The sequence below is a fragment of the Salvia miltiorrhiza genome, chromosome 7 (genome assembly GCF_028751815.1).
Source record: "Salvia miltiorrhiza cultivar Shanhuang (shh) chromosome 7, IMPLAD_Smil_shh, whole genome shotgun sequence".
NCBI classification, from domain to species: domain Eukaryota; kingdom Viridiplantae; phylum Streptophyta; class Magnoliopsida; order Lamiales; family Lamiaceae; genus Salvia; species Salvia miltiorrhiza.
Window position 1 is genome coordinate 13,365,832 of NC_080393.1, and position 27,416 is coordinate 13,393,247.

The window sequence follows — 27,416 nt, forward strand, 5'->3', positions numbered from 1 at the left end:
ATAATGTAGTTTTCTCTAGAACCACACCTATATATATATATATATATATATATATATATATATATATATATAGGGTGGATCATGTAGATAATCAACTTAATGTAGCATATAAATCCAAAATATGGACCACACAATATATGCATATAGCGCGTTAGGAGCGTGACACGTGGCAGATTTCTTCCAAGGACTTTCAAAATAAAATACACGTAGAAATAAAATAGAAATAAAAATTACAAAATAAAAAAATATACTCCCTCCGTCCATGAAAGAACTTCCTAGGAGGGAGTGGCACGAGTTTTAAGAAAAAATATTGTTGACTGTATTGAGAGTGGATAAAAGGTAATTGAGTGTATTGGGAGTGGTGAAAATGTGTTATAATTAATATTGGGTGTTGTGAAAAGTAAAAAGTAATAGGATTATAAGTGGTGGGGTATAGTCCAAAAATAGGTAGGAAGTTCTTTTGTGGACGTCCCAAAAATAAAAGATAAGAAGTTCTTTCGTGGACAGAGGGAGTATATTATTATTATTTTATATATTTTTTAACCGAAAATTATTTTTTTCTCATGGCCGCCGTCAAAATTATGCATATAATTGAACACAAATATGCATGAACATAAACATAAATATGCATAACGTTGGATAGAAATATGCATGGAAAGTATCACTATGCGACTCCTCCGGTGGCTCTCATTGCTGCTCGTTGCCGCCACAGTTATGCATATAGTTGAATGCAAATATGCATAATAGTAGACACAAATATGCATAACTTTGGATAGAAATATGCATGGAATAAACGAGTCGACCAGTCACGTATCTCTCGTCGCTGGTCACCTGACGGGTCGAATATTACTATGCATATTTGTGTTTACCTTGATGCATATTCGTGTTCAACTATATGCATAATACTATGTGACTCTGTCAGATGGCTCTCACTGCTGCTCACTTGACAGATCATGCTTTTTAATGCATATTTCCATCGTTATGTATATTTGTGTTTAATTATATGCATAATTTTGACGATAGCTGTGAGAAAAAAAAATGAATTTTGGGTATAAAAATAATAATTTTTGAAAGTTTTATTCCTATTTTACCCCTGCGTGTATTTTTCCTTAGAAGGCTTTTGAATGCATCTATCGCGTGTCGCTCTCCTAGTGAGCCACATAGCCACATTATGTGATCCATATTTGGACCTATATACTATGAGGGAGTGGATACTACAAGATCTCATCGATATGTGTGTGTGTGTGTTGTGTGTATGTGTGTGTGTGTGTGTGAGAGAGAGAGAGAAAGAGACGGTTCAAATTAAAAAGTGGGATGTTTTATCGAGTGTGTTTGTTATGTCTAGGATGTCTTAAAATATAATGAACATTTTATGAGACGGCCCAAATTAAAAAGTGGAGTGTTTCGAATGAAACAGATCCTTTAAAGGGAGTAAAATATAGTGTAAGTGGATAAGGTTTTAAAACGATTGATTAGTCATTATGGGGAAATTAAATTAATTGTGCATAGAACGAATGCAGTAATATGTTAATTGAAAAGTCAAGAAAATAAATATTATTTTCATTTTGTAAAAATAGGCTTAATTTTTTTATTTTGAGAAATCCACAAAAATAATCTGATTTCATTTATAGACTCTATCCCACAATATCAATATATATTATTCTTGATATATCAATTTATTTATCTGTTTCTACCACTTATGGTCTACCAAATTCAACTTTAACCTTGTTGTTCAATTAAATACTATCCATATGTTGGTCATGGGTGAGTACGTACGAGTAGGGATGTCAATCCGACCCGAAATCCGTACGCTGGTCCGAATAGACTGACAACTCGAGAGTTTAGAGTTGAAAATTTTCAACCCGATAAAATTTCAGTCCGATGGCTTGGCCCGAGAATAATCTGCAACACGATAAGGTTAACCCGAAAATAATTTATTCGCCTGATTTTATAAAAATGATATCATTATCTGATTTTTGAACTTCACTACTTAGCTTCTGAAAGTTAGTATAATAAGATTATTTTTTCCCAAAAGTTTTGTGAAATATATTTTGATTCAGTATTTGAAAGTTTTTACTCATTATTTCACTTATTTGTATTTTAAACTTAATATTTAACATAAATATTTAGATATAGAAATTAGAAAATAATAATCATTTCTGAAAAATATATGCATACTTATCCCTCTAGGATTTGTGATGTGGAGTAAGTTATACATCAGCGATGAAAAGTCTATTTTCCTCCGAATATTTATCTAGTCTCAACTAAAATAAAATAATCTTAATTGTGGTCAAGAGGAATGTAATCAGAGATTGCTTTAATTTCTGTAATCAAAGCCGGCTATTATATCGAGAGAGGAACGTTTTAGCTATAAAAGAAATGTGTGGAAAAATTCTTTGATCAAGGATAACAAAAGTCAGAAGGAGAATCACTGATGCACTTGTCAGCCCTGATAGGAATACAAATAAAATGTTAGGAGAAATAAATGGATTCGGTTAAGTTAATAGTGATATTAGAAAATAAATAAATTATGCACTTTTCGATATGAGATTCAAAGTGTATGTTTACAAAAGTTTTAATTGTAACTTTCAATTTTTCTTTTTCTATTTTAATTATTGTAATTTCGAATTAATTTTATTGAAATTTTTTATTTTAAAATTCAATATTTATTTTAATCTTGAAATGCATTATTTTTGACAAAATGAACGTGAAATTTATAGAGCCTTTACTAGATAATTGATGCACGGTCCAATCCGTTCCCTAGGGTTTTGCCAACCCACTAACGCGGCGGCTGCCGCGGCCGCTTGATCTCCGGCGACCCTCTGTTGCGCCGCCCAAATATTTGCTTTCACCGGGGCGGCCATCCCATGGCAACGTCCGCCGCCTCTGCTAAGCGTTCACAATTCTCAAATTCGTTATATCCACCGTTTACACATCAGCCGTCTCTTCCAATGGCAGGCTCACATCCACCGCCGTCTGCTATGGCTGCTGACTTTTACTCGGGTGCCACAGATATCAGCGCGTTATTTCCTGAAATAGCGATTGTGGATTCGTCGTCCAGGAATACTAGGGTTCCAGCTTCTTCAAACCCTAGAGTCTCCAGGCCTCTCGCTACTGCGCTCATCTCTCTGGCGAAGACGCCTATCTCCTAGGATCTGCTACACAATGATAGGGTCGTCACTCTGGATTTGCACGTGACAGAACACCTGCCGCCACCACCGGGCTTTACTTCTACAAACCCTATTCTGCCTAGGGTTACTGAGTGGGGCCAACCATCGTCGACTCCGCCTTTCGATCCCTACGCGTAGAACTTCGCCTTTCTTCCGCTACCTTCTGCTCCGAAGAGTTCCCAGCAGCGATCTGAAATTGCCGCGATACAACCTTAGAACATCATGAACCGAGATTTTGGATTTATTTTCCCGAAAGCGGCTGCACCGCCGTTACTTACTCCAGCAGCAGAAAACGCCCAGGGGACGGCTAAGGCCTATCGGAATCACGCTCATGCTCGTACTATCAATACTTCTTTTGTGGACAAAGTTAAGGGGCGTGTTGCTCGTCCGGCGGATGTGCCGGCTCATGATTTTTCCGTGCTCCGGCCGAGCTTGGTGGATAACAAACCTTGTCTCATCATCTCTCAGGAGTTCCACCAACGCCAAGTCTGGTCTTTCCACCATGCCCTACATGGGCGTCTGCTTCTACGTAAAGGCCACTCGCCTCGATTTGCCAATGATCTATTTTCGGAACTCAATGCTTTATGGCACCCAAAGTGCTCATGGCAGATCATTCCGCTTGGGAGAGGGTTTTTTACTCTCAAGTTTTCTTCGCCGGAAGATTCGGCTATAACTTTTGCGAGGACCACGTGGCGGTTGAGCACAAGAATCTTGCATCTCCAGGCATGGGTTCCTAACTTTGACCCATACAAGGCCGCTTCTACTCTCTCTCAGGTATGGATACGTGTGTTTAATCTTTCTCATGAATACTGGCATCCTGAAGTTCTTTCTGGTATTGCTCGACATATTGGTAAACCTATTATTATTGATGGGATTTCTGCTAATGTTGTTGTTGGTCAGTTTGCTCATATTTTGGTTGACATGGATGTCTCTGCTGATGTGTCTGATGTTCTAGATGTCAAATGTGTGGATATTGTTTTTTCTATCGAGTTTGGATATAAAAATCTGACGTATTTATGTCGATCGTGCAATATTATTGGCCATGCTACTAGCACTTGCAGGATCTCTAATCCTGAGATGAATGCCACCAAGGATCCTTCAGCCGAGGATGCTAATGGGAAGCCCTCCTTGCCATCTAGAGATGGTTGGCGCCGTGTCTCAGCTCGGAAGAATCCCCCATACACGAACGCTCAAGCCGATAACGTCAACATGATGATGGTCCCCATTGAGGAAGATATCCCCGTTACTACCACTGCGACCCCTATCTCTTTGGGATGACGAGATGGATGTCCTCCCGTCTCATGTGAGGACTGCCAAGAACAGCACCTCTCTAGTAGTTAATCGCCGGTCGGGGGTCTCAGTCTACAGACCACTCCGATATTGCTCAGCACAATTCTTTTTCTGCTCTTTCTAGTCTGGAGAGAGTGGAGATTGTGGACAAGTCGGCCTTCGTTGTCGAAGATATGGACCCATCCCGACAGCCGAAGGCTACTAATTCTACTGTGCCTGATACGCAGATTGATATTGTCACCCCGACGCACTGTAGCAGTCCAGATCTGGTTTTTGTGATGCCGGGAAAGGCAACGATGAAGGATCCCCCATAACTCGAGGCTGAGGGCGTCCGAAGGGTGTTACAAAGAAGGAAAAAGTTTCTGATTCCTACATAAAGCACTGACTCCGGCATATAATCAAGAATGGTATGTCTTCGGATATGAGTAAGATCCAAAAAGCAACGGGCCGTGCTGCTGGTGCCGTTTTGTAGGACGCAGTTCTCGACACTTCTTCGCCAGTGGAATTCTTGAATAAACTGCAACATGCTTAGATTGAAGGTGCGATTCTGTAAAATTTTGTGATTCATTCTTCTTCCGACACAGCTCTATCTATGTCGGTCGTGGTTTCTAAAAGATGAGGAGATATGTTGGACGAAGAAGACTCTTTGGACGAGGACGACCCTTTAAATATTTTCCCATAGTCTTGGCTTGTTTGTTTTTCAGTTACCCGTAGTTTCTTACGAGTGCTTTCGCCTGTTTTTGTTTTGCCTTTGGTCGGATCTTTTTTTCCTTTTTAACAAAATTTTTATTTCATCAGTTATAAAGCCTCTACTGTGGAGTGTGAGCTCTAAGGTGGGGACCACCTCTATAGAACCCCCAAGGGAACTCTCTACTGGAAATATTCTTAGGAACTCTCAAGAGAGCCACCTCTCTATAGAGTCACCCCTCCACAATGGAGGGTTCTATAATTGGGCTATATATATTTTTCATCTCATTTCTAAAAATCGAATTCTGAATAAAATTTAAAATAAGAAATTTCAATAATCTTAAAAAAATTCCATTAAACTAAACTTTAAAATTACATTAATTTAAACCATATCCTAAAAATTAGACTAGATATTCCATCGCTCGACGTTTTATGATCTCCTCAACAATCAATTATGCATGGCTAATTCTCGCGACCCCATTCGTAAAGTGTCAATTGGGAAAATTTGGGAGTCAGCTATATCACGCATTGTTTGTATTATATATGCGAGCTCCTAAACGACCTTTTCCATTAATTAAATGGCTCCACGGCCTTTTGTCCGAGGCGGACCATAACTCAACCTTTTTGCCTCTTTTCTTTTGTTGTGTTAACCTATAGATTTAGTCGTGATGCTCGTCTCGGAGAATGTCGTCGTGTCATTCAATGACTATTTTGAAAATAAGAAAAGATTAAAGAGGCAACGGTCGAATTTCAAATTTTAATTTTATTTTTTTAAATGACGTGTGCGTTGCACACGCCTTACATGAAAACAACGAGTCAGACTCATTTTATCGAGCCGTGCATCGAGCTCCTTGGCTCGACAATGGAGCGGGACTTGTTGACGCGGCGATCCCATCCAACAAACCCATGGTGGTTGCTCTATAAGACCAAACGTAACTAATTTTTGTGCGAGAAAAGAAGAAGAAAAAGGAAATTAAATTGTTTCAAATCAATAAAGTTATATAGGTGACTAGCGTTTGAAGTGTACTAGAGACAAAACTCAACACTTAAAAATTTGGGTTTTTTTATAAGTTCTCTTTTCAGCACGATCATTATCAATCCTATTCTTCGAAAACTTTGAATTGCATTAAATGATAAGGATTAAACCGATTACACCGTCATTAAAAATAATATTGTATAATTACCTTTTGTGTTGAGAAGTTTCTAACGTAACGTGTCATATAGATTTTTTGCATGACAGTCATATTGAATAGTTTATGATCAGAAGCACCATAACACCACAGGAGGAAGAAAAATGTCTCATTAATGCCTCGCAGTTTTATGATAATCATGAGTTTTGAAAAATAAAATATACTATATTGGAATTAACATATGTATGTGTGTATTAATCTCTATTCTTTAGGTAAAAACACAAGATCCAGATGAAAATGAAATAGAGAGACACAACTATCTTTTTAAAGTATACTTTATAAAAGGGAAAATGTCTACATGGTCTTTGTACATTTGATTTTTTCTTAATTGGACCTTGTAAACATTTGGCCCATGTATTTTTACTTTCTTTGAAATTGGATTTCTGAACTTTTATAGTATTTAAAAGCTGAGTCTATGTATGGTAATTTATGTTAGAAGTAAGTCCCTATTTTTAAAATCGGATTGAAAATTTAGTACTCTCTTTGTCCCACGAATCTTGATGCATATTTATTTTTGGACCATTCTACGAATCTTGATACATTTTTAAATATATAATTAGCTAAAAAAATAAGGGTTCTTAATCACTTATTACCTACACACTTTTTTTACTTTATCACTTTTTTACTTTATTACCTACACACTTGTACTTTATCACTTTTCTATTTTATTACCTACACATTTAAAACACTAATTTACAATCCGGTGTCTAAAACAAATGCAGCAAGATTAATACCTAAGGTAAAAGGACTTAGGCTCGAGTTCCTTGTGACGCGGCCTTTAAGTTTCTTTATTTAATACTTAATGTTAAATTATATATAAAAAAGAAATAATATTTTGATACTCAAACCTATAAACTTTGAACAAATACGACTCGAAGTTCATTATAAGTGACGAAAATCATACGTGGCACGTCCAATGTTGAACAGAATATTAACAAAAGAAATTAAAATTAAGAATATCATTTTCATCACTTGAAATCAAATCCGACGATGTAATTATTAAAAATGTGAAAATTTGTTTATTTAATTGTTATTTAATTACTTTATATTAATGCATAATGAAAACATCAATAGTTTGAATACTGAAGTATAATTGTTCTTTAATATAATACAAAAACTTTTTAACATAAACATCAATCCAATCTATATATCTATATATAATATAAAAGAGGAGTCTAACGTAAATTTTTTCCCACCAAAATTTCTCTCTCTTTATTTTTCTTTTTGTAGTTTTTGATTCTCTTTAAAATCATCAACTTTAATTTATAAAAAAATATTCAATATGGATGTTAAATTAAAGATAATGACGATATCTTTAATTTGATGTAAAAATTATAAAAAAAAAATTTAAAACCAATAAGTTATTATAGTTTAAAGTCACACAATTATTTGTTTTCTCTCTCATCTCTCTTCTCTCCTCTATCATATCCTCTCTCATTTCTCATTTTTAAAATGTTACGGTTCTTTCATTCCTTTTTCCATATTCTTTCATTTTATTTTTTTATGTTTTTACTATATATTAATAAATTGAAGAGTTTAATTTTATAGTAGCACATTTATTTAAATTTACTGAAATTGTATACATTTTATTTTTGAAACTGAATGATACATATCTCATGTTAAACCCTTTATTTTTCCACTTTCCAATTGATGAAAAATTGTATATGTTGATAGTAACTTTATTTTAAAATTTGAGCATAAACAAAATGATCACGTAAATATGATTTAAATATGTATTCAAAAACTATATTAATCTATAGTTATACTATATGTAAATAAATAGTTTTGTACATCTTAGAATACTATATGATCCATAATGATACTTATTATCATCTATACTTGCTTTTGATATTTCATAATTTATATATTTATACACATTATCAATTAAACCAGTTAATTGCTATTTCAAAAATTGAAAATTCGAATGTTTTTAGATTGATATTTTTATTGAGATTATGTTGTGGATAATTTATTTTTTATTGAGATCATATATGTTTGTATTTACTTATATATATATATATATATATATATATATTTAATATTTATTTATTTAAACTATTGTTCAATTTCAATGAAGTCGTGCATCGCACGAGCGGGCACATACTAGTTTCATACAAAAACCAATTTGTAACATACAATGACTAAAAAAAACGTAAAAATTATGTGCAAGGTTGAACTATCGCCAGAGATATTAATGTCTAATATTATCCATCAGGCTAAGTGTGATGTGGATAAAAAAGGATATGAATTTTAAAAAAATATTGAAAAATATGTATAAAATAGAGAAAGAGTCCTACCAAATTTATTTGCTAGCTAGGTAATAAATTAATAAATGATTTGTAAAATGAATTTTTTTGTAAATATTGTGTGTAAATGAAATAAAGTATATATATATATATATATATATATATATATATATATATATATATATATATTCTAAAACAGAAAAGCACACTTATTATGGATGAATGAAAATTGAGAAAAAATCACACTTATCGTGGACAGAGGAAGTACTATTTTTAAATTTAATATTATAATTAATAAAAAATACTTTGAAATAGAATACTTTAATGCTTTAAAATAGAGGGTGTGTTTACTTTGATGAAAAATGAGAGAGTGTATTTACTTTGATAAAAAAAAAAAATGAGAGAAAATATGCATTTCTCATAACATGGTGAAATATTTTTTTAGATAGCTTATTTTTATTCATTTTCTCTTTAATATTGGATAATACTCCCTCCGTCCCATGAAGCATGACACACTTATTTTCGACATGGAAATTAAAAAATTGGTATTTTGTGTGTTAAGTGTGGTAGGTGAAAAAGTGAAAATGTGAATAAAGGATAAATTTTTTGCTATTTTTAGAAACGTGTCATGCTTCGTGGGACAGATCAAAAAAGAAACTATGTCATGCTTCGTGGGACGGAGGGAGTATTATTTTTTAATAATGGTGTGAAAAATATTTTCCAACCTTTTAATTTGATGAAAATATCATGTTTACTTGGGATAACATATTTACTTTGATGAAATATATCTCTTAATAACTTTTTTTCCGCTTTTCTTTTCGTTTCTTTTCAAAGAGAATTTATGCCATGATTTATATATACACGCAGGCGCATATATATATATAGTGTGTGTGTATGTAGAGGAGTAACAAGTAGTGAAGTTTTTGTCACAAACCTCTGAGACAACCCCTCTTTCTCTCTCTCTCCAATAATTTTTCCTTTGACAAACATCAAACTCACTAAACAAGAAGCAGTGCGATTCCCCCTTTTGAAGTCTGCTCAACCAAACATAGCACCCGCAGCACTCCAACAAGAGAAAAGAGAAGATGCTACTTCCTGTCTCCTTCCGCCATTGCACTTGCACCTAATCCTCTTTCTCTATCTCTCTCTCTCTCTCTATGGATTTCGCCCTCCTCGCCTCCGACACCAATCTCTTACAAAATGCTAATGCTGATGCCGACAAGCAGAAATGCTACGGATTCGGATTTCTGAAGCAAGATAGAGCAATAAATGAAGAAGATTTTAGGGAGTTTAAGATGGCCAAGACTTCATCCTGCGGTGAGGGTGCGCTCAGATACCCGCCTCACAGATCCAACGGCTGTAGTCTCTCCTCCCCACAAGCCCATCACCAAATGCTCAGCTTTTCTTCCCCAAACTCACAGCCTTACTATCACTACTCATCCAATGCATTTGCTAGGATTAATGCAGGTTAGCTACCATTTTCTTTTCCTTGCATGTAAAGTTGAGATTTTTGAAACCATTTCCTGCTATGCTTGTCCCAGACAAGATGGTTCAAGAACTTTGTGACAGAAATATGCTTTGTGTCATCATCTTGCAAGCCTTATCCGCTTATATTTGGGTTTTATGGTGCAAATCTTTTTGCCCGTTTTGGAGGCACTATTTTGGGTCGTGTGTTTGATTGTTGGAGAATGAAAAGATAAAGAAAAAGTAGTGATTGCAACAGTGGTTTCCTTATTTTATGAGTCAACGTACACCACAAACAAAGGGAATGAAGATTTTGGGTATATATGTTTGTAAACAGGGATAAATGGCGGAATGCAGCAGCAGGGGGTGAGAGGGCCATTCACCCCATCACAATGGATGGAGCTAGAGCACCAAGCCTTGATCTACAAATACATCACTGCTAATGTTCCCATTCCTTCTTATCTTCTCAATCCCATCAGAAAAGCTTTTGAAGCTGCTGGTTTCTCTGCCCTCAGATCCAATCCTTGTAAGTAACCTCATCCCCTTCTCTCTCTCTCACTCACTCAAACTCACCAAATGCATTAAATTTTGTTTTGAGCAGTGGGATGGGGTGGCTTCCACTTGGGATTCTCCAACACCGACCCGGAGCCGGGGCGGTGCCGGAGAACCGACGGCAAGAAGTGGCGGTGCTCGCGAGACGCGGTGGTGGACCAGAAGTACTGCGAGCGCCACATGAACCGTGGCCGCCACCGTTCAAGAAAGCCTGTGGAAGGCCAATCCGGCCACGCCGCTGCCACCAAGTTGGCTTCCCCTCCCCACTTGCTCTAGCCTCTCCTCCCTTTAATTCTCCCCGCATCTCATGAAATCTTTGCATTGCAGAAGCGTTGTGGAGCTCTCCAAAATAAAACCCAAAGACGGTGGGGTCCGAGAATGGGAGAGACACGAGTTCGGGCTGGTCTGCTCCGACTCGCTGGTGAACCCGTTGAACAAGAAGGCGGTACGCCAGTTCATGGAGCCGGAGAGCCGCGACACGCAGCTCTCCATCTCCATTAGTACTAGCACTAGTGCTACTAGTACAAGTAACTGGGTTCCCATCTCGTGGGAGCCCACTTCCATGGGAGGGCCTCTCGGTGAGGCCCTCCACAGCAACGTGCAGCTCAACCTCATGGACAGATGGGACAGCAGCCCCCGCTTGGACTCCTCTCCCACGGGGGTGCTGCAGAGGGGGCCCTTCGCCTCCCTCTCCAACAGCAGCGCCGCCGGTAGCCCTCCGCACGATCCATCACTGCCTCCACTCTAAACTATCCAATTTGCTCTTCTTTTTAATTATTATTGTTGCGTTTGCCCTTTGTGGTAGTACTACTAAATGGAGTATTAATTTGTTGCATTACTTTGAAACTTAGCATATTCCGTGTGGTGCTTTGATTGTTGTTATCTAAATAGCTCTTGTTTGGTGGGATTGAGATTTTTGTTTAGGTTGGTTGGAAGGAAGCATGCTTGTGGTTGTGATGTACCCTATAATAAGTAATAGTAACACTCTTTAATATTGCATTTATAGTTTTCTTGACTTTTATTCCACACCTAGAGCTAGCTAGTTGTGGTACTCACAAAATTATTGTACGGCTTCGACCAAAGAAGATGGGTTCCATCTTAACAAAATTTCAGTTTAACGATATGCTGCATAATAGTATGATGGAATTGGATTTTATTGCAAATTATACTGCTTTCAACTATTACGTAAGTGTTAAGTTTGAATTTCAAGTTGGTACGTTAGGTTTGGAGTTGGACCATAGAAATCTTAATGGATGCTTGGGAAATCTTTCTTTTGATTGCTTTACTCTCTCGCGTGGTCCAACTTGCGACTTTTATTTTACTCTCCAGTGCTGAGAAAACTGACCTTACCATCAAAAAACACAACCACAGCCGACACACACCAAGCAAGCGTAGAGGATGGATTCACAATTTTTTTTATTATTGACGGCACAAAATAAATACTTGTCCCGCTTTACTTGGCCTGCTTTTCGATATGGTGATTTAAAAGGGTAAAATTATAAGTAAAAGTATATGCTTTTCGATATAGTGATTTAGAAGGGTAAAATTATAAGTAAAAGTATATAAAAGTTTGTGGACTCGTATATAGAAATTGATTACCCAATAGGTAAATATGCCAAATTGAACGGGACAATTAAAAAAAAAAGACCAAATCAAGTGAAACTAGAGATGGCAATAGGGTTGGTTCGGGACGGAGATTGCTTTTCCATCCCCATACTTGCTTGAAAATTTTACTTCTATTACCCACCTCTATACCCATTTAAATCAGGGCGTATTCAGGATTCGGATTACCCAACGGAGGAAGGGTACCCGTCGGGTACCCATCAATTTATTTATTTATTTATTTTGCAAGAATTTCTTATGCAACAAGCATTTTATCCATTCCATCAAACATATAAAAATATAAAATAAATAACTATCATTCAACATCACAAAGAAATGATAAAGTTTACAATTAAAACGTAATATATCTTCTAACAACTTTATCGAACATATAAAAATACAATTAGGGTGGGTATCTATATCCCCGAACTCGACATGGGTATAAGTTTCGTACCTGCCTTCAAACCCGTCCCCGAATTTTCACCCCCATATCCTGCGGGTACCCGAACTCGCGGGTATTATTGCTATCCCTAAGTGGAACAGAGAGAATACTACATAATAATTTAAGTATATTGGGGATTGAGGATTTAAAAGTTTGCTTATTTATTATATACTTTAACTAAAAATATATATTTATATATATAGGGAAAAGTTCTATTGAGAAAGACAAATATTTAAATAAGTGAGAAACAATCTCATCCGTTGGTCATGATCCATCAAACGGTCCAGAATTAAGAATAAATCTCGTGTCCAGATTTTGATGAACATATCAATAATTGTGATGAACATGTCAGTAATTTTTTATGAACGGACGTACTTGTTAAAAAGATGTATTTGTTTCAAATTTCGCACTCCAGGATTCGATCCCCAAACTTCCCCAAACGTTCAATAAAATTATTGTTATGCTCATCAAAAACGGATATAAGGTTAAGTTCCATAAGAAACAGATATATAAGTAAAGAATGGAGAAGCATTGAACATGTCAGTAAATGTGGTTGAACATACCAATAATTTTGTTGAACGTTTGGAGTTTTTTGGGTTCGAACCTTGTATACGTTCAACACAATTCTTGTTGAACGTTAAACAAACGAATGTTGACCGTTAGATTAGATATGATCAACGCATGAGATTTTGTCTCTTTTCTCTAATGCAAGTTGCAGTTCATAAATAAAACTCTCTCTGTCTACTATAGATGTGATCTTTTTGTCATTTTTGTTCGTCCACAATAAATGTGGTCCTAACAAATCAACTCGATGAGACCATTTGTCTACTTTATACACATTTATTAATATTTTCTTAAAATATGTGCCATCTCATTCACACTACACTTATAATGGATGGAGGGAGTATATAAGATTAATAGGATTGGAGAACGATTACATCATTCACCTAACTTTTTGATGATAAATAATTACTCAATTTGATGATTAATAGTGTGGGTTGAGTTATTCATCACGAGTTGAATCATTCAAACCAAATATTTAATTAAATTGAATTATTATATCAATAGTGACTTATCACTTAAATCCAACACCTCTAAAATGGATTAGAGTTCTTACTCAAGCATATAAGTTTTGGTTAGGATTTGACAATTCGTGCATGTTGCCTTTATCATGATGATATTATGAGATAAGATTAAATACGGACACAGTCTATTAAAAAATTAATGTACTTTCGATATACAGATATGAATACGAGAGTGATATTGTTATATTTTTAGTTATTATTGATAAAATGCAATAACGATACATCACAATTAAAAATTGATAAAATTCAATCTCAAAGTGTGTTAAGGCAAACTCAATTAAGGTCCCAGACCCAAAATTGAAACACTAACTTGAAAACGAATTAATAATAATAAATATTTATAAAGCTATACATATATATGTGCTAAAACAGGTGGTCACCTGGGAAGCACACGAAACCGGCTTCCCAGGAGACCACCTGTTCGGATACACAAAAACTCATGTGAAACCATATATATGACACGAACTTGTCATATCGACACAATAAAATTGAAAACTACCCTCTTTAGTTTTGTGTATGTTTTTTTAATTCTAAAAAAAAAATGCGTATGTTTTTGTGGTTTTCCTGTGTAACCCTAATTTAAGTCCATAAATAAGCCGACTTACATAATTTGATTTGTAAAGCATACGGTCTCGCGCAAGTTTTGCGTATAGTATAAAAAATTAAATTTCTAATTTAACACTTGTCACTTGTGATACAAGCTCAATTTTCTGATAGTTCGGTACATTTGGTGTCACGACCGGCCTTAATTAAGGATAATTAATCCGGGAAACCATGACTGGGGAAGGGAAATTAAGAAGCGGGTTTAGAAAGGGGCGCATAAAAGAATACTCAAAAAGCTTGAATACGCGTGAAATATTCCTTAAAAAGGAAAAAGGCATCGTTAGGGCTTGGCTAAAACATTATCAGAGTTTGCAACGGAAGGCGTAACTGAAATAATCAGTGTTTACAGCGGAATGCATAACTGAGATACATGTATGAAGACATGTACCCTTTCTGAGCCTACTTTAAGTTCGACAAAAACTCCACTCAGCAACAACACTTCATCGCCCATCACAGCTCAACCTGCACAAACATAAACATACGAAGGGCTGAGTACAAGAGTACTCAGTGGGCAGTGCCAAGCATATAACATAATATCAACAACAAAACACAACTTCGCATAAGAGGCATAAGTTTCTTTCAAATCCTATGCTCATTAAACATTTCCATATTCATAAACAGCATGAGCGCATTCTTCATCATTAACAATCATAAACACGCATCGTGTCGTGGAGAAGGCCTTCCCCAACGAACACGGGCATCGCACCGTGAGAGGGGGCCTCCCTCAGCGGTCACGGCATCGTACTATTGAGGGAGGCCTCCCCCAATAGACGCTGTAACACTGGCATACTGGCATACTGGCATCGCGCCGCGAGAGAGGCCTCTCTCAGCGGACACGGGCATCGCGCCGTGAGAGGAAGGCCCTCCTCAGCGGACACGGCATCGTACTGTTGAGGGAGGCCTCCCCCAACAGACGCAAGCATCAAACATAAGCATAAACTTATCAGCGTAAAGCATTCAAGCGTAAATAAGCGTAATCAAGCGTAAATCATTTAGCGTAAAGCATAATAAAGCATACCACACTTGAAGATCCAATTTGCATTTTAAAGCATAACGCATGCATAGCATTTTATTTACGCGTAAGAAATTGCCCACCTCAATTGTTCTTAAAGCTGGCGTGGAGTCGTTTCTGCTTCGGCTTCACTTTCTGTCGCCCGGACCTTCATTGATGAAGAGTCGATAAGTTCGTGAAGTAATTGTCATAAGACAAAGTCTAATTCTACGTGCCTAGGGTATCTTTTAGTGTTTTAGGGTTCTAGCATCCATAATTCGTTACATCATTACTAGCGTAACCTCAAATAATTAATAGGCTCAAAAGAGAGTAGCCAATTAATTAAATAAACCAGTGGCTTTAAAGAAATAAATGATAATAGTTCGCTTTAAAGTCCGAAGTCCAAAAACATCATTAAAACATGCTCTGTTTTTACACTGACTCAACTTCAAAATTTAATCTGTTCTGACTCCGACATCTCCTGGACTCGAGACTCATACTGAAAGAAAGATCTTCGAATCTAGTTTCATATAAAAAAAGTAGAGTCGAAAACTCCAAGTGGTTTGAGATATATGACATTTGTACCACGATCTACCATGTTCGGCAGTTTTGAACAATTGAAAACTTGGATTTTTGAAAAATCGTAAACGTTGTCAAACTGGGCTCAACTTTGGTGGATATCTAGCTAACACAATAAGGTTAATACCATAAAAATTTGGAAAGCTAGATCACACAGGAAGCTACTGAAATAAATGACTCTTTCATCTGTTCTCTGAAATTCTCGGTAGTAATGTGCAGTTTAGGTTTTGCATTTTAAAGAAGTATCAAACGAAGTTGGAATGGCTTGAAATTTTACCAGGGTACTCAAGACTCATGTAGGGACTTGCTATAAAATTTTCAAAGCTATTAGACATCGACAAACCGTCGATCACAGTAGGTCAGTAGGCCTACGAAATTCATATTTATAAGTCCTTAAAAAAAAATCATTTATATAAATCAAGAAATAAGAGTTTAATCCCAAAAATATTCATTAAAAGTCCATCATAATTTAAATAAAGAACGGACCTCATTTAAAATAAATAGTCCCAAACTTGTTACGCACATATACTAAATCTTTCATGAAACATCCTTTAAAATAAACTTTGATACATAGAAAATAATTCAACAACTTGAGTTCTTAAGGGGTTATTTTGCAACAGACACCAAATCTGCCTCAGATCTCCAAATGATGCTCCAAAAGACATTCTGGAAACTAGACATTTCAAGGATCATTCTCCAATTTGAATCGAATGAAAAACAATTCAAACGAGCAAGATATGCCCTCTCAAAGATGGGTATTTAACAAGCAAAAATCTGAAAATTTCAGATTTCCAGATTACAACCAAGTCAGTGGGCTTTCTTTAAAAATTCATATCTCCCTTTACAAAACTCCACTGGGAACCCCAAGGGTCAATCTGGAAACTAGGGAGAGATCATAACACTCTCCAGTTGGATTTACTCTAAGAACATTCATGGTTTAGAAGATATGACTGTCTAAAGTTCAGTGCACAAAAAGCGTTCAAGTTTGGCAGATTCATAACATAAATCAGAAAACCAACTTTAGGCTTCACCAAAAATTCTAAAACTAAGCAAGTAAGTTCCCAACATGTCAGTAAATATTCAGTAGAAAGCTAGGCTTGAGAATCAAAGATTTAAGTCGGGCTTTGCCACCTCAAAGTCGTAGGTTTGTAAAATCTACTGGATGGTACATGGAATAAGAACTAGATTTCAAGAATTTATACCGGTTGTTTCCCTTATTCAAAAATGGTGAGGCCGATGTCAAAAGAAAGATACGGGAGTCTAGAGTGACATATTCAAGTTTCAAAGGTTTTCACCGATTGAAACTTTACTTATGGCCTCCCAAAGATTGTTTACCAAAAATGTATTCCAGATGGGCAGTGATGTTTACAAATTCATAAATAAATCATAAGAGCTTCAAACCTTCTGAAATTTTGCCAAAGTATAGAAAACATATGAAAGATGATACACAATTAATTTGGGAATTTTTGGGAACCTTTTGGATGGCTGGAATCGCCTTGCAAAACACTGCCGGAGCAGTGTGCTTATGGCAGAACTCGTGGCTGCTCTTCGGTTCCTTAGTGAAGAATGAAGATGATGAAAAGATTGTTGCCTGTATAATGGAATGTTAGATGCATTCTTGCGTGTGGTGGGGAAGGGAGTAGGTGGAAAGTTTGGTGTAGTGGAATTAGTGGAGTGGAAAGGGTGGTGAGAAAAAATGTAGTGGAAGAAAGCAAAAGGTGGTGGAGATAGTTGGTGGAGTGGAGAAGTGGAGATTATGCGTGTATAGTGTAGGAGACATTAGGGAGTGGAAAAAAAATAATGATGATTGTATGCTTACATATATGTCTAGCATATTCATGTATCTACTTCATAGCATTGATAGGTGAAACTGTAATTGGTTATAAGAGTTTGTAAAGTATGAGAATGAGATTGATGAATAAATGAATTATATCCTCATGCCTTGGTGATGCTAATACAGTAATATGAATCTAGATTAAATCCGTAGATTGAATTTGCGTTGCAGTCGGAATAATTTCTCGACTTCTAGTAGCACTAATAAAATATAACTGCTTCTGTTTCTCGATTAATAAATAACATGACTTTGCTAAGTCAGTTATAACTTGGAAATAATAATTATTGATTGCTCAATAATCCTCGTCGCGTTTTTTTTTTTTTTTTTTTTTTTCATACGTTATAAAAATATAACGCTAAAATAATAACTCTGCCTCTGATAAAAAAATCAGAACCATAAACTGGATTCATTTATAAAAAATTGCATTTACTAGTTTTTATCATAAATAAAAGAGCGAGCTACTACATACTACCCCTCTTAACAAAAATTTCGTCCCGAAATTTGCATATCTCTGCTAAAACAGTTCGGGGTATTTTTCCTTCATCTTGTCTTCAAGTTCCCGCGTAGCTTCTCTTGTCTGCGGTGTCTCCATAAGATTTTCACTGATGTGATTGAGGCTGATTTCGCAAGTGTCCACGTATTGCTGGCAAGGGGGTGTGGGTGTTCTCAATTGTTGAACCTCGTTGTTTGTTAGGGCATTGCGTGAAGTAGTGACCTTTTTGGCCACAATTGTAACAACCGTTAGTTCCAGCTCGACAAACACTCCTATGCATCTTACCGCAATTTGGGCAAGGTGAAATTCTTCTCTGACCTTGGCTATCCCCGTTAGTCTGTGCCTCGTACCTTGGTTGAATAAACTGTTCGGCCCGTTCCTTTTCTTGCCACACTTTCTTACTAGTCTGATTGATATTGTCTTCGTTGTTGTCCCACTTGCGCTTCCCTTTGAGAGTATGTGAGGCTACTGGTTGATCATTTGGCGTTGAGATCAACGGTGGGGCTGACTTGTCTGACGGCATTGCAGCTTCAATGTCAAGTGCCCTGTTCAGAGACTCCGTGTATGAGAGTCCTCCGTGGCTTGCTAGAGCCATCTTAATTTCGTACCGCAGTCCGGCACAAAATTTCTCTGCCATCTTCTCATCTGTGTCCACTTGTTGTGGAGCAAACCTCGACAGGTTGCAGAATTCCTTGTCGTATTCAACCACAGATTTCTTTCCTTGCTTTAACTCGTAGAACTCAGCTTCTTTCTTCTTCCTATAGCTTTTCGGGATATATTTATCATATAATCCCGTCTTAAAATCTTCCCAAGTATAGATTGCCCATTGTTCCGGTGTCAGGATTTTTCGTCGTGCTTCCCACCAGAAGTCAGCTGATCCTGTTAGTTGGAACGAGACGCAAGATAGGCGCTCCTCATCAGTACAACGTAGGAAGTTGAAAATGCGTTCCATTGCACGCACCCAAATCTCAGCTTCAGCCGGTTCACTCGTTCCGTCAAACGTAGGTGGATTTTGCCTTAAAAAGAGTTCTTCGACTCTCCTAGTTGGGGGCGGAGGGGATGGGTTATGTCCTCGAGCATCTTGTGGTTCTTCGGGTACAGCGTTACGGTTTCTGCGATGGTTATTGTTTCTCGCAGGACGTCCTCTCTTAGGCGGCATTCTGATAGTAAAGATTTGTCAATTAGTACACTCTAGCATAATCTAATACAAGCCTCAAAAGAATTCTTGTAAAGGTCAACTTATTATAACTTGTAAACAAGTCATAACTCCAATGGCAGCATTGATGTAGTAAGCTTTAAGGGTCCTTAGCATCTCATATCCATGAGTCATATCAATTCTTAAGCATATAATATCTCATCATCTAAATTGAATACTTAAGCATAAGTCATGGAGATTCATAGCGGCTATAAAATCATGAGCTTAAGAATTATTCTATACGTATCACTTATCTTGTTGTCTTCACTATAGCCACCAAAAGATACAATCTAATTTCTTCTATGTTTGCTTCTATGTTCTGTCGTAGTGGTGATCTCATATCTTAATAGCTCTATGTTCATAAGGATTTATTCCATAGGCATACTTAATCGTACTTGCGTAAATCATTTCATTCAATAACAACATAACATAGCTATTAACAGTTACTCACTTTGTTATTACGATAATTCTGACTTTTTGTAAACATTAACTCAAAACTTGGAAGAGCTTACCATTCTGCTTCGTTGAGTGTGATGCGATGAAGTGCTGAGCTTTGTCGATTGAACTCTAGACACTTTAGTGATCCATTCTAAGTTTGGCTTAAATAAACTCTTAGGCTCAGAGCAAACGAACTGCTCTGATACCACTCTGTCACGACCGGCCTTAATTAAGGATAATTAATCCGGGAAACCATGACTGGGGAAGGGAAATTAAGAAGCGGGTTTAGAAAGGGGCGCATAAAAGAATACTCAAAAAGCTTGAATACGCGTGAAATATTCCTTAAAAAGGAAAAAGGCATCGTTAGGGCTTGGCTAAAACATTATCAGAGTTTGCAACGGAAGGCGTAACTGAAATAATCAGTGTTTACAGCGGAATGCATAACTGAGATACATGTATGAAGACATGTACCCTTTCTGAGCCTACTTTAAGTTCGACAAAAACTCCACTCAGCAACAACACTTCATCGCCCATCACAGCTCAACCTGCACAAACATAAACATACGAAGGGCTGAGTACAAGAGTACTCAGTGGGCAGTGCCAAGCATATAACATAATATCAACAACAAAACACAACTTCGCATAAGAGGCATAAGTTTCTTTCAAATCCTATGCTCATTAAACATTTCCATATTCATAAACAGCATGAGCGCATTCTTCATCATTAACAATCATAAACACGCATCGTGTCGTGGAGAAGGCCTTCCCCAACGAACACGGGCATCGCACCGTGAGAGGGGGCCTCCCTCAGCGGTCACGGCATCGTACTATTGAGGGAGGCCTCCCCCAATAGACGCTGTAACACTGGCATACTGGCATACTGGCATCGCGCCGCGAGAGAGGCCTCTCTCAGCGGACACGGGCATCGCGCCGTGAGAGGAAGGCCCTCCTCAGCGGACACGGCATCGTACTGTTGAGGGAGGCCTCCCCCAACAGACGCAAGCATCAAACATAAGCATAAACTTATCAGCGTAAAGCATTCAAGCGTAAATAAGCGTAATCAAGCGTAAATCATTTAGCGTAAAGCATAATAAAGCATACCACACTTGAAGATCCAATTTGCATTTTAAAGCATAACGCATGCATAGCATTTTATTTACGCGTAAGAAATTGCCCACCTCAATTGTTCTTAAAGCTGGCGTGGAGTCGTTTCTGCTTCGGCTTCACTTTCTGTCGCCCGGACCTTCATTGATGAAGAGTCGATAAGTTCGTGAAGTAATTGTCATAAGACAAAGTCTAATTCTACGTGCCTAGGGTATCTTTTAGTGTTTTAGGGTTCTAGCATCCATAATTCGTTACATCATTACTAGCGTAACCTCAAATAATTAATAGGCTCAAAAGAGAGTAGCCAATTAATTAAATAAACCAGTGGCTTTAAAGAAATAAATGATAATAGTTCGCTTTAAAGTCCGAAGTCCAAAAACATCATTAAAACATGCTCTGTTTTTACACTGACTCAACTTCAAAATTTAATCTGTTCTGACTCCGACATCTCCTGGACTCGAGACTCATACTGAAAGAAAGATCTTCGAATCTAGTTTCATATAAAAAAAGTAGAGTCGAAAACTCCAAGTGGTTTGAGATATATGACATTTGTACCACGATCTACCATGTTCGGCAGTTTTGAACAATTGAAAACTTGGATTTTTGAAAAATCGTAAACGTTGTCAAACTGGGCTCAACTTTGGTGGATATCTAGCTAACACAATAAGGTTAATACCATAAAAATTTGGAAAGCTAGATCACACAGGAAGCTACTGAAATAAATGACTCTTTCATCTGTTCTCTGAAATTCTCGGTAGTAATGTGCAGTTTAGGTTTTGCATTTTAAAGAAGTATCAAACGAAGTTGGAATGGCTTGAAATTTTACCAGGGTACTCAAGACTCATGTAGGGACTTGCTATAAAATTTTCAAAGCTATTAGACATCGACAAACCGTCGATCACAGTAGGTCAGTAGGCCTACGAAATTCATATTTATAAGTCCTTAAAAAAAAATCATTTATATAAATCAAGAAATAAGAGTTTAATCCCAAAAATATTCATTAAAAGTCCATCATAATTTAAATAAAGAACGGACCTCATTTAAAATAAATAGTCCCAAACTTGTTACGCACATATACTAAATCTTTCATGAAACATCCTTTAAAATAAACTTTGATACATAGAAAATAATTCAACAACTTGAGTTCTTAAGGGGTTATTTTGCAACAGACACCAAATCTGCCTCAGATCTCCAAATGATGCTCCAAAAGACATTCTGGAAACTAGACATTTCAAGGATCATTCTCCAATTTGAATCGAATGAAAAACAATTCAAACGAGCAAGATATGCCCTCTCAAAGATGGGTATTTAACAAGCAAAAATCTGAAAATTTCAGATTTCCAGATTACAACCAAGTCAGTGGGCTTTCTTTAAAAATTCATATCTCCCTTTACAAAACTCCACTGGGAACCCCAAGGGTCAATCTGGAAACTAGGGAGAGATCATAACACTCTCCAGTTGGATTTACTCTAAGAACATTCATGGTTTAGAAGATATGACTGTCTAAAGTTCAGTGCACAAAAAGCGTTCAAGTTTGGCAGATTCATAACATAAATCAGAAAACCAACTTTAGGCTTCACCAAAAATTCTAAAACTAAGCAAGTAAGTTCCCAACATGTCAGTAAATATTCAGTAGAAAGCTAGGCTTGAGAATCAAAGATTTAAGTCGGGCTTTGCCACCTCAAAGTCGTAGGTTTGTAAAATCTACTGGATGGTACATGGAATAAGAACTAGATTTCAAGAATTTATACCGGTTGTTTCCCTTATTCAAAAATGGTGAGGCCGATGTCAAAAGAAAGATACGGGAGTCTAGAGTGACATATTCAAGTTTCAAAGGTTTTCACCGATTGAAACTTTACTTATGGCCTCCCAAAGATTGTTTACCAAAAATGTATTCCAGATGGGCAGTGATGTTTACAAATTCATAAATAAATCATAAGAGCTTCAAACCTTCTGAAATTTTGCCAAAGTATAGAAAACATATGAAAGATGATACACAATTAATTTGGGAATTTTTGGGAACCTTTTGGATGGCTGGAATCGCCTTGCAAAACACTGCCGGAGCAGTGTGCTTATGGCAGAACTCGTGGCTGCTCTTCGGTTCCTTAGTGAAGAATGAAGATGATGAAAAGATTGTTGCCTGTATAATGGAATGTTAGATGCATTCTTGCGTGTGGTGGGGAAGGGAGTAGGTGGAAAGTTTGGTGTAGTGGAATTAGTGGAGTGGAAAGGGTGGTGAGAAAAAATGTAGTGGAAGAAAGCAAAAGGTGGTGGAGATAGTTGGTGGAGTGGAGAAGTGGAGATTATGCGTGTATAGTGTAGGAGACATTAGGGAGTGGAAAAAAAAATAATGATGATTGTATGCTTACATATATGTCTAGCATATTCATGTATCTACTTCATAGCATTGATAGGTGAAACTGTAATTGGTTATAAGAGTTTGTAAAGTATGAGAATGAGATTGATGAATAAATGAATTATATCCTCATGCCTTGGTGATGCTAATACAGTAATATGAATCTAGATTAAATCCGTAGATTGAATTTGCGTTGCAGTCGGAATAATTTCTCGACTTCTAGTAGCACTAATAAAATATAACTGCTTCTGTTTCTCGATTAATAAATAACATGACTTTGCTAAGTCAGTTATAACTTGGAAATAATAATTATTGATTGCTCAATAATCCTCGTCGCGTTTTTTTTTTTTTTTTTTTTTTTATACGTTATAAAAATATAACGCTAAAATAATAACTCTGCCTCTGATAAAAAAATCAGAACCATAAACTGGATTCATTTATAAAAAATTGCATTTACTAGTTTTTATCATAAATAAAAGAGCGGGCTACTACATTTGGATAACGGAGGAATGATGCCTTTTTTTCGACTGAAAAATTGAACTTGATCCTTGCTTTTAACTAAGAATAGTTTTTTCTTTTTTGAGGAAAAACTAAGAATAGTTTCAACTCATGACTTTACACGTCAATTTTAGTATTTAATTTAATAAATTCAAAATTACGTATTGCTTCTATGATAAACATCTTGAACTAAGAATAGTTCGGGCTTTAAGTTTTGGATTGCTTCTATGAAGAACATCTTGAACTTCAATGGAACACCTTAAATATTGGACTACTTTCATGATTTCTTTAATTATGATATGATGTGTTTGGAACTAATATGAAGACGCGTATTTATAGTTAAAGGGTGTTTTAGACTATGGACATTAACTCTTGAAAATTAATATACTCCATATGTTAATATCAAGATTTGATTTATTATAAAAAAAAAGATTAAAAAATTGATTGCAAATTTAGCAACCGAGGTGCCACACCTCAGTTCTCTCGTGAAATTGTGTAATTGAATTTAATTAAATCTTGTTTTCTTCAAGGAATGCAGATAAAAGCAAAAGCCGGCAACACAGTTGATATCGCATAATTACTATATATTGCTCGTGCAATAAATAAATGGGACACCAAGCGGTGCCTCCTGTGTGTGAACAGTGAGGTCTCGAGTTCAAACTCCACTGCTCCCCCTTCCCAACTGCCCCGAGTCGAAGAAAATACAAACACTTTAGCGAGACAGTACCAAGAATAAAAGTCCTAAGAGGTAAAAATGATGGTACCAATTATCAACATTTGATTACAAAACAATTTTATAACAACAATACCTTGTAGTTGAGTTTTTTTTTTTTTTAAGAAAAAAAACACAAAAATAAATCATTTTACTAATACCTTTTTCAACATATAATAAAATCTCAAGCTTAATGATTTCTCTGTATTTTCAACATTAAGGGTGCATTTTAATTAGTGATTTCCATCTTTTACATCTCATGTTGTCTAAGGTGGGGGGGGGGGGGGGGGGGGGGGGGGAATTTAAAACATGAAAAAAAAAAAAAAAATACACGATCTCGAAAGAATCTATTTAACAAATTTATTAACAGGTGCTCTAAAGAGCTCCATGGAAACAGAATAAGCAAAAACAACGGTAACGCTTCCTTTGTCGAAAGCAGCATATTCGGGAAAATAATGAATCCCCATACACGAACAATATGCATTAATGTCGTCGTTGGAAACAGAAGGAAGTAACATAGATAAGGCAGCACATATTCCTTTAGATGGCAAGATCATCATCAAATCTATATTTACATACCAAAACACACTATTTTCTCGCCAAAAAAACTCATTGCATACATGATTTCATGCAAGAAATCATTTTTTTATCAAAATAAAAAGGCTTTACTGACTAACAATCTTTTAGTTTGATCACCATTCAATTTTTAAATTGAAATTCTGATCCACCCAAAAGCACTTCAAAATGGTTAGCAATTTTCTAAAGAAAATAACAACAGTCTTCATTTTGTAAACTCACTCTATCTTCTTATTTTTTTCATTTATTTATTTTCTAAAATTATGAAATTCGACTAATGATAAAATATTTGATATGCGTATCAAATTAAAGATTACAACAAAAGCTTTAATTTAATATATTTTATATAAATATTAGATTGAAAATGTAAAAAATTATTAATTCTTCACTCCATTTTTCAATTAAGCTATTTGCATGCCTTGTCACTTAAGGTTCTTTGCTCAGATTTTAGCTGGTGTTGGCTTGTTTTATTTGTTCCTTATGTATGGTTTATTGAGACAGAGCACTCTCTTCACCATTTTTTTTACTAGATTTTCATTGGAGAAGTTTTGATGAGACAATGCATCTCTTGTGTTTTCCGAGGTCTTGCTTAGGTTTTTTTCTTTAATAAAATAAAAAACACTTTATATATCTTTTCATTTTTACAACTACACACAAAACACTAATTTCTTAGTTCTCGTGCCAAAAAAAAATTCTCAAAATAGCCGAGATAGAGAGAGTATTTCCATTTTCTTTTCTTACAACTTATTTTTATTTTTTTTCATAACATCAGTTCTTACTATTGTAAATTCTTCTTCAATTTTTTCTATATTTAGTTAAAATGATATTTTTACTATATATATATATATATATGATAATTAAGTTTGTATCAATTTTATGTATAAAAAAATATAAAACATTACGTGAGGGCCAAACATATAGAATTATTTTTGAAGTACCTTTGAGCATTTAGCAAATATACTGGACTTACAGCCTTGTAAAAATTCAAAAAATATGTCATTCTTCATGTCATGGAGAAAACTAAAAATCTCATATCCTTGTAAATGTGAGGTTCTAACAAATACTACTAGACAATTAGACAACTGCAAATAACTAAACAGGGGAAAAGTTGGTTTTGGTTACCCCAAATCTCAAGGATGAGAAACAACCAATTAGAAAAAAGAACGAGCTTTCAATTCAAGATTTTGGAATATGGAGGTGTGCGTAACCCTCATTTATAGCAAATATACTGTGAAATTCAGGCTTTAAACACCACCAAATCTCAATATGAGGAGAGGCTAATATACAGCAAACATCATGCTTACTTGCTATATTATAAATAAGACCAACTCCTTCAAATTACAATGATTAAGAATAGTAAGACTAAAGAACTCAGAGTAATCATCAATTTATCATAGGCAGCAAAATCAACAGACATACAAAACAAAACCAAAGCAAAATCAATCCCTCTCAGCTTCAGATCAAAAAGTATTCCACACCAACATTAAAGGCTTCAACTAAGATTGAAAAGCAACAGAAATAAGTGACAAATCAATGCATTCGACCACTATCTGAATCCCACGGAAATAAGCAACAAAAAGGAGGAATTTTCAGCTTAAAAAGATAAAAGGAACACCAACATAGAAGTTCAGTAATTTACCACAACCAAAACTTAGGCTACCAAATTCACCGATTGCAAGATGAAATTTGAAAGAGATAAGGTAAAAACGTGCAGATCTAAACAGGTAGAAAATAGAGGTGGGAGCTCATATTCTATGGGTGTAAATGAGTCTGTCAAGCTGTGGCAACAGCGTTCAGTACGAGGAATTACTTTATAATCACCGCAGCCCACCTCTAATTTAATCTCAAAATTTACGGAATTGAAACAACAGACTGCACAAGAATTCGCACTCCAAATAAGAAATCATAAAAACAAACGAAACAAGATACCATAAACCAAAATCCAATGACAGAAGATGAGCTCAGTGGGTGAATGAAAATGAATAAGCGGCGGTTTGCTGTTTATATAAAGGAATTTTCTCTTTCGAAACCCTAGCTAATCTTCAGCGCCTCCAATCGATGACAGGAAGAGAGATAAAAGACAAAGAGAACGAGCTTTCGTTTTGGGCTTATACAGAAATCATTTAGCTCAACAAAATGATAACAAAAAGGCTTGTTCTCATAATAGCCCATTTACTACTGTCTATTGGTAAAAGCCCTTTTAGATTTTTTCTTTAAAAAAATAAAATAAAATAATAATATTAATAATGTTTTATCAAACTTTATACTTGCAGATACCAATCGATAGGAGTGGTTCACTGGTTCTGAGG

General features: G+C 35.9%; 3 protein-coding genes and 1 non-coding gene across 5 annotated transcripts; 2 read left to right on the top strand and 2 right to left on the bottom strand.

The window, feature by feature from the left end:
- The first annotated feature begins 3,392 nt into the window (after positions 1 to 3,392).
- Positions 3,393 to 4,448, top strand: LOC130993836 (uncharacterized). The gene has a single exon (XM_057918873.1). The coding sequence runs from the start codon at positions 3,393 to 3,395 to the stop codon at positions 4,446 to 4,448; it is 1,056 nt and encodes a 351-aa protein (XP_057774856.1).
- Positions 4,449 to 9,469: 5,021 nt separating this feature from the next.
- Positions 9,470 to 11,602, top strand: LOC130995309 (growth-regulating factor 2-like). Its single transcript, XM_057920547.1, has 4 exons — positions 9,470 to 10,050; positions 10,385 to 10,573; positions 10,649 to 10,847; positions 10,927 to 11,602. The coding sequence occupies exons 1-4, from the start codon at positions 9,741 to 9,743 to the stop codon at positions 11,345 to 11,347; spliced, it is 1,119 nt and encodes a 372-aa protein (XP_057776530.1). The 5' UTR covers positions 9,470 to 9,740; the 3' UTR covers positions 11,348 to 11,602.
- Positions 11,603 to 14,568: 2,966 nt separating this feature from the next.
- Positions 14,569 to 23,785, bottom strand: LOC130995310 (uncharacterized). 2 transcript variants are annotated; one of them, XM_057920548.1, is made up of 5 exons: positions 22,989 to 23,785; positions 21,040 to 21,104; positions 17,376 to 19,388; positions 15,427 to 15,491; positions 14,569 to 14,793 (listed from the first exon to the last, which is right to left on the bottom strand). In XM_057920548.1, exon 3 carries the CDS (start codon positions 19,385 to 19,387, stop codon positions 18,335 to 18,337), a length of 1,053 nt encoding a protein of 350 aa, XP_057776531.1. In that variant the 5' UTR covers position 19,388; positions 21,040 to 21,104; positions 22,989 to 23,785; the 3' UTR covers positions 14,569 to 14,793; positions 15,427 to 15,491; positions 17,376 to 18,334. The 2 variants fall into 2 exon arrangements, with proteins under 2 accessions (XP_057776531.1, XP_057776532.1); XM_057920549.1 differs by lacking the exon at positions 15,427 to 15,491.
- Positions 23,786 to 26,847: 3,062 nt separating this feature from the next.
- On the bottom strand, positions 26,848 to 26,937 carry LOC130996449 (small nucleolar RNA snoR8a). Its single transcript, XR_009092622.1, has one exon. It is a non-coding gene; the product is annotated as a small nucleolar RNA snoR8a (small nucleolar RNA).
- Positions 26,938 to 27,416: the final 479 nt, after the last annotated feature.